Source organism: Toxotes jaculatrix, chromosome 13 (genome assembly GCF_017976425.1).
Source record: "Toxotes jaculatrix isolate fToxJac2 chromosome 13, fToxJac2.pri, whole genome shotgun sequence".
In the NCBI taxonomy this organism is placed as follows: Eukaryota; Metazoa; Chordata; class Actinopteri; family Toxotidae; genus Toxotes; species Toxotes jaculatrix.
Genome location: NC_054406.1, coordinates 5,089,006 through 5,096,529, shown reverse-complemented (window position 1 = coordinate 5,096,529; position 7,524 = coordinate 5,089,006). Strand labels below are relative to the sequence as shown.

General features: G+C 45.2%; 1 protein-coding gene across 1 annotated transcript; it reads left to right on the top strand.

Moving 5' to 3' along the window:
• The first annotated feature begins 4,105 nt into the window (after positions 1 to 4,105).
• On the top strand, positions 4,106 to 7,524 carry LOC121191462 (UPF0500 protein C1orf216 homolog). Its single transcript, XM_041052607.1, has 2 exons — positions 4,106 to 4,218; positions 5,857 to 7,524. The coding sequence occupies exons 1-2, from the start codon at positions 4,214 to 4,216 to the stop codon at positions 6,968 to 6,970; spliced, it is 1,119 nt and encodes a 372-aa protein (XP_040908541.1). The 5' UTR covers positions 4,106 to 4,213; the 3' UTR covers positions 6,971 to 7,524.

The following is a 7,524-nucleotide window of genomic DNA, read 5'->3' as shown; positions in this document are numbered from 1 at the left end:
AGTGTAAATAAAAGTGTATTTTAAGACATTGCTCTGTTTGCTTCTGTCTTCCCTGCTCAGGCTGGAGGTTTCCAGTACAGTAAGCAGGTATAGAACAGATATGAAATGTATTCAGTGTGTTATCTATCAATCTATGTGACTTAGATTTCTGTTGTGAAATTGCATATTGCTTAAATTTTGGCTGTGCAGTCAATATATGATTTTGTCTTAATGACAACACGAGTTATATATAGAGAAAAAAAGATTAACCTGAAGAGCTAAGGATTTTTTTGTTGTTAACTATTTTATGTTCAATACACTAACTCATTTAGCTTCACGGTAATTTCAAACAAAAACTATTTGTACAGTACAACAAGTGTCCAGTGTTTCCCCAGCCAGTTTTACATTGAGCACAACAAAGTAGGTCATCTGTACAGCCTGATATATGGAGACACATGAGTGGAGAGCTGAATGCACAGCACCATCGTCCCCGTTTGAGAGAAAAATCTCACTCTTCTCGTCATACTGAGACTTTAATTGGAAATGACATGGTGTTGTAGATGCATCATATGGTTTTCAACGTGTCATATTTAATAAAATATCTATTATAAGAGGCTTAAAACTTACATAACCTTATAAATAGACTTTAAGGATATTGCCCTAAGTAGAGGGGGAAATCGCTATTTTTTATTGTCTCCTTTATTAGAATAACATGGGTTTTCATTGACTACAATATAAACAAAACCAACTATATGTAAGGACAATTCTTGTTGGATTCCCTGGAGAAGCTACACTTCTCCACCAGTCCCTTTTCTGAAGATCTCCACACTTGGGGACTCCTTTGACTCTTTATTTCACTTTTTTCTTCCAGGTTTGAAGTATAATTGCAGTTTAGCGACTAATGATTTGGTAAGTGGCTAATAATAGGCTGGCATTAAAGGGAGGGTCTTCTAACGAGCCCTTTCATGTCTCTCCATCTCATTAGTAGCCACGGTGATTAGGAGGAGGTCCTGGGGTTAGGAACGGACGCAGGAGGCCCCATTACACATCATTAGGGGCCAACGCCAAGAGGGTCTGGGATGAACCCCATGGTGGGCCCTGCTTATAGGGAGCTGTTGTACCTGCAGGCAGACAGGCTTAATCCTGGTGCTGTCAAAGCAGTGATTACATTTTTACCTTTGTCGCAGAGGTAATGTTGTGTTTGTTGGTCAGAGAGTGGAACGTCTGAAAAAGCATGTAAGGGCCTTGCACAAAGCAATGATTTGATAGATTTTGTTGCTGAGCTGCATCTATCATTACTTTTGAGCCATTACAACGCAATTAATCGAGATAAAGACCTGACTTCGAATCCTCGGGCTCTGTTTGCAGGGCCAAGAGATCAATTCTAATTAGAATTTAATAGGAATAATATCTTCGCGAGTTGGAGAGTAATTCAGTTTTTTAGTCTTTGTCTGCATCAGCACTATAACCACTTCACCAAACTGAATTTCACAACTTTGTTTAACCTCCAAGAGGGAATTACGAGGTCAACACAGTAAAGCCACCCCCCCCCCACCACCACCCCCTGAACCTCCAATTCACTCCACACTTGAAAGAGGAGGAAGGTTACATGTTTTGGCATTGAGGCCCGGCTTCTAAATATCTAGAGGACACGGATCTGGCTTTATTCAGATTATGAGGAGGAGAGAGGGCAGAGGGTGGAATAATTGAAGAGAAACATGAGCTGCAGCACCCAAGGGTGTGTTCGCTTGTGTTATGACGTATGCACTGTATGTGTGTGTCTACTGACATCTATGCCTAAAATAAAAGTGTATAATTAGTGTGCAAAGCGACCCCCGCGCTGGATTAGTGGTTCAATTTAGCACGTCTTGGCCGATTTAGCTGATTTTTAAGAGCGCTGGCTGTGAGCTCGAGGTCCAGCAGGCTTCTCTTTACAGTCTCTGTGCATCTCGGCACCAAGGATCTGACAGAGTAGCCCATGGGTGCTGCTGGCCGCCCTCGGCCACTGTCACAGCCGAGACTGGTGTTGGAGCAGATGTGGAGCTGAACTGAGGGAAGTGGGTCATGGCGCTGGAGGCTGTGTACATTTCAAACAAGGTCTTATTATGCACAAGGTAAGTCATGCTCCTTTTTTTTTTTTTTTTTTTTAACTCTTTTTTTGTGTGTGCGTGTGTGTGTGTGTGTCAAAGGGAGAGAGGGAGGTTGGTGTTAACATTACAATACTCTCTCTTCCCTCAGGAGGCCTCACAGATGACCCTCAGTCCACAGAGTTCACTCTATCTCTCTTTCTATCAGTGTCCTCTGTAGTTGTCTTTTGTAACTTGGGTTTTTCATTTTCATTTTTAGGGAGAGATGGAGGGAGAGATGATTTTGCGTGTGACGAGGCCTTGGGCGGACGGCTGTGTTTGATGTATTTTTTATGTGCTTAGGCTACTAGTGAACGAGGGGGAGGAGGAGGAGGGAGGGAGGGAGGGAAGGAAGGATGCCTGGAGCTGATGCACTTGAATGGGGATGTTGTTGAAGGAGAGAAGAAGGGGAGGATAGAGAAGTGTGTGTGTGTGTGTGTGGTGGGGGGGCTGAGGTTTTTTTCTGCCGCCAGCAACGACATGTCAGGGGGATGAGAGCAGGGAAGAGAGAGACAGTGAACACTTGTTAAGTCTGTCTGATGTAGCCTCCCAATATCTCTCTCTCTCACACACACACACACACATACACATCTCCAGAAAACACATTTGTGGCACACACACTCGTAACACACACACACACACACACACACACATTCAGCTGCCGTGCCCTTAGATCTGAGATTGACAAAAATCACAAAAGCAGTCAGTCACCAGTTTGGAGAAACATCGCACAGCAACAAATCCTTCAGTCTTTTCTTTGCAAAGTCTGGAGATATGACATTGCCTGTCAGTGTTGCATTGTGGGTAGCATTTTGGATGCCTTAAACACACGTGTAACTGCAGACAATTTGTGATTTTGTGGTGTGATTTAATAAAAAAAATAATCCATCCTCAGGCACTCTGTTTGGCTCACACAATATATCATCAACTACATGGTGATGTGTTCAGTGCCTAACATGAGGCGTCGGAATTTACTGTTCTGCTCCAGGTTCACTTAATGCTTTCCTCCATTCCCCAGGATGCTTTTCGACCACTGCCAGTGGATGACTTTGCTCGTTGCATCCAATAAGAAGCAGGTGAGGAGAGAAACAGGAACAGCAATGGCACAGTAAGTGAACTCAAATCACATTTTCTCCATCCTCACCTTAGATCTTGGTGTAAAACGTGTGTGTTCAACATGATCATGAACTGGGTACTTCCTCACTTTGCTCTCAGAATGGCCTCAGTTCTTGTTGGAAACATCTTTAAACAAACACACGAACATCTTTCTTGTCCAGACACTAAGTTTAAAAAAAAAAAAAAAAGTGAATTTTGCCTCCCAAAGACTTCCAGCACTGTCAAACTGACACTGACATATAGTCCTCTAAATTCTGAAGAAATAATCGTCTTATGTCACCTATTCTCCTTTTGTATCCTGCTTTTGTCCACTTCAAAGTCATATTGTTGCACAGAAACGATGTGAGTCCACATCAGAACATTATAAAACTGTTTAGGAAATGTTTGCCACAGGGCTGAATGAGCTTGAACAGCCCAGGACTTCACTGTAACCCTGAAATCAGGTTAACACCGTGCCATCATGTGGCTGCTGTGGCCGTGATATGGGCCAGTAAAGCCAGGGCTTGTTGGTCTACAGTCTACATTGTAATCTACACTGGTGTAAAAATAACTAATACATCAGAACAACATGGCAGTCATCTATGTCCTCACATTGTTCCCGTTCATTCTCCACGGTTTCCCTCTTCTTCCAGTCCCAGCCCAGTTTAGGAAGTGTTATTAGTCAGCCGGTCATTTTTTTCCCCCAGAACTACAGTGGTGGTGAGAGGATGGGAGGAGGAGGAGGAGGAGAGAGGAAGAGGAAGATAAACATCACATAGGAGGGTCGGAGGAGGGGAAAAAAATCGGGTGGGCGCAGAGTCCAGCTTCTCCACCGAACAGCAAACCAGCAAAAAAAAAAATAATAAAAGGTAAGAAACGACCAGATCCTCATGCAAATCGATCCACACGAGTCTGTGTCAGTCATTTGACTTATGCGACCAGCAAATAGGAGATGAAAGGCAGGGTCTGAGGTTGTTTTCACCGAGAAGGGATAGAGAGGAGACAGCACTGATATGGGGTGAGCGTTACATAACGCGACGGAAATTAAATATTCCTCCTTTTTTTTCCTCCATCTTTCTCTAATTTTATCACGTTTAGAGAAAATTATTGTGTTGCGTTTTAACCTCAGTCGCTGGCTGTGTATGAATTAGGATGTGCAGCGGTCGTGTTTTGAGCTTTTTTTTTTAACGTTATGTTCAGAATTAAACCGTAAACATGCAGCCACCGAGCGCCATTGGTCGCCTTTTCTACGTTTTCTGTCGTCGTCCGTGCAAAAAGCGGCATCTTTGTGTACAGATAGGAAGCATCCACCCAACAGCGGGACTATTTTGGTATTGTTTTTCTCTTTTTTCCATCGCGTTAATGGCACTGTGTTGTTATTTGTGCATGGGTAAAATACAGAAATGTTAGCAGACATCCGTCCCTGTAAGCACACTGCGCTTTGTCTTAAGACAATATTGATAATACTACATTTTTAAAAAATGATCTCAGCAGTGACAAGTCTGTTCATTTTATGTGGATAAACAGTTTTTTTTTTTCTCCTCGTGATCGTCAAGCATCAGTCCGTTCCTGCTGCATGCGCGCTCCCGACAGAGCCACCGTCGCTGTCCTTCAGCACCACGTGAACGCGCGTGCACAGGGGACGCGGTGGGGGTGGGGGGGGCAGGGGGGCTGGTTGACTGACAGGAGCCTGAAGTCAGGATTAGAGAAATTTCCATTCTGAGGAGACATGTAAATATTTGATGCTAATAGAAGTGGAGTGCGCAGACCAGCCTGTAGTTATAGACATAAACAAGGAGTTGGGTTCGACCCGGGAGTAGTGTGTGTGTGTGTGTGAGTGTGTGTGTGTGTGTGTGTCTGGGGTGGGGTGCTGAACTGGATTTCGTTTTCCTCTTTTCCTCAGTTTTATTGTTGCTTCGGCTCATCCATTAACGTCCAGCTGTTCTTATATTCTGTTCTTTTTAATCCACCAAATCTGCAGCTGCACAAAATCAACTTGAGGTTGGAAAATTGCTTGAGATGTCGGTCACAGTAAACAATTAGCCTGCTCTATTTGGCTGTCAAGGTCAATGTATCATATCCTGATAATGCAGCTGAAAGCTTGGCTTGTTTTGAAAACTCTTGAGCTTCTGGGAAGTGCCATTGTTCAAGGCTGGAGAATTTACTCTGGAGCAGCACTGAACTAACAAACTGCTGAGAAGAATAACAGGAAAACACATTTTGTGAAAAGCAAAGTGTAAATCTGGTAGGGGTTTTTTTTGCATTAAAAGGGTGGTGTTGTGTTTTGGATATCAGAGTCTTCCACACAAAACTTCAAGGCACCAACACAGGAGTGTTTCTAGGACGATTTCCGGTCTACTCTGTACATTCGACAGTAAGAGGTTGTCCTCTTCCTCGAGTTTCTTTGTGTGCCAATACGATACCTGATGCTCAGTGTTGATGCTGAAACCTTACATTTCTCTACAAAATCCTTTTTTCTCAAACTTATCAAACATTATATTGAACTCATACAAGATCTAAGAAGGCGTAAAATGATGAGTCCGATTGAACATTCAGTGCCAGTGTTCTGTACTTGACAGTTTTCGATATGAACAAATGAAAAATCCCTGCTATTGGTATTCACTGTAGTAAAACTCCTTCCTCCTTGTCGTTGCAGTGAGGCTCAGTCGAGGTCAGAGATGCTTCATCATCAGGACCAACCTCTGAACTCGGCCTATGGCGGGCAGGGAGGCGCCTCACTTCGGAACAGAAAGTGTGACAAGGATGGCAACTTCAACTTCCTGCTCGGCAAAGATAACGAGGGCTTCACAAGCAACGGAGGAGGAGACGAGAACCGAAACCAGGTGCGGCCACGTAACTTGGGGCCTCTGGGTCGCGACCCTCCGAACTCCTCGCCATCTTCTGGGTATCACCACAACTCAGGGCTCATGTCACCGCGATCCCGCCTGCCCTGCTGGAGCCCCCTGGAGCCCCTGCCCGAAATCGAGAGCGGGGATGACGGGTATGGGCGAGTTCCCCCTGATGGAGCGGAGGAAGGGAGGATGGAGGAAGAGGAGGGAAGGCTGATGATGAGACAGAATGAGGAGAAGGAGAGGGAGAGAGGGCAGATGCAGAGGAGGAAAGTCAGCTTGGGATTCAGAGGAAGAGACGAAGATGAGGAAGAGCTGGGGCTGGACGATGACGATGACGAGTGGGGAGACAGCGACTCTGAGTCCGAGTTCAGCTACAGGTCCGGCGGCAGCATGTCCTCCCTCAACATGGAGAGTGGAGGAGAAGGGATGCTGATGGGGGGCTGGGACCGCATCGGAGTCGGGGAACCAAAATCGAACCAACAGGAGAGTAACTACACCAGAAACAGCAACAGAAACCCAGCTGCAAGACACCAGAGCTTAGTCCGCAAGTCGCTGACAGGAAGCAACCTGGGAAATCTTCTGGAGGAAGGAGCAGAAGAACAAGATGACAATGACCAGTCTTCAGACTCAGACGGTGAGCTGCCAGAGCTGATGGACGCCGTCTGGACGCTGCGGGACCGCGAACGCTTCAAGGCCCAAGAGATGGAGAAGCACCAGGTGCAGCTGACCATGTATCGCCGCTTGGCGCTGATCCGCTGGGTCCGCACGCTGCAGGGTCGCATCCAGGAGCAGCAGAACCGCCTGCAGTCCAGTTTTGACGTCATCCTCACGCACAGGAAGGAACTGCTACGCATGGGTGCCGCCGCCGCCGCCACTGTGGCCAACACTGCTCCCACCGCTGCTGTGGGCCAGTCATAAACCAAGAGACAGAGAGAGGGGCGAGGAACTGACAGGAAGTGATTAAAAAGCAGCATTTTTGCTCTGTTTGCTTCTATCCTGAAGACATTTCCCCTGAAAAAAAAAGACAATCCCCCCCCCATCATCCTGTGTGATGTTTTCATGCCTCACACTCGTGTTGCTGATTGTAATGATACAAAAACTTTTGTTTTTGTTGATTTTCTTTGCTGGCGTCCCACCCAGAGCATCAATAAATGTATTCATTTCAGCTTCATTCAGGTGGACCTGAACCCCTGTCCCTTCACCAAACCAAAATGTATGACTTAGGACGTTCAGTTTTCTGACCACAGCAATGAAGAAACTGAACTTTACTGTGAGATTAATATGATGTTCATATCAAAAGTGTTCTGCGCGTGTATGCTGTTGTTGTTTGTCTTGACCTGTGAGTAGAAAACACCTGCTGCACCAAAAAAGTATTGGAGAATATCATTGATTTAACAGTGTTAGAGATGATTTATATCCTGAGATGCTGTAAATAATTATAATAAATGAAAAGAATAAATAAAATGACCTGA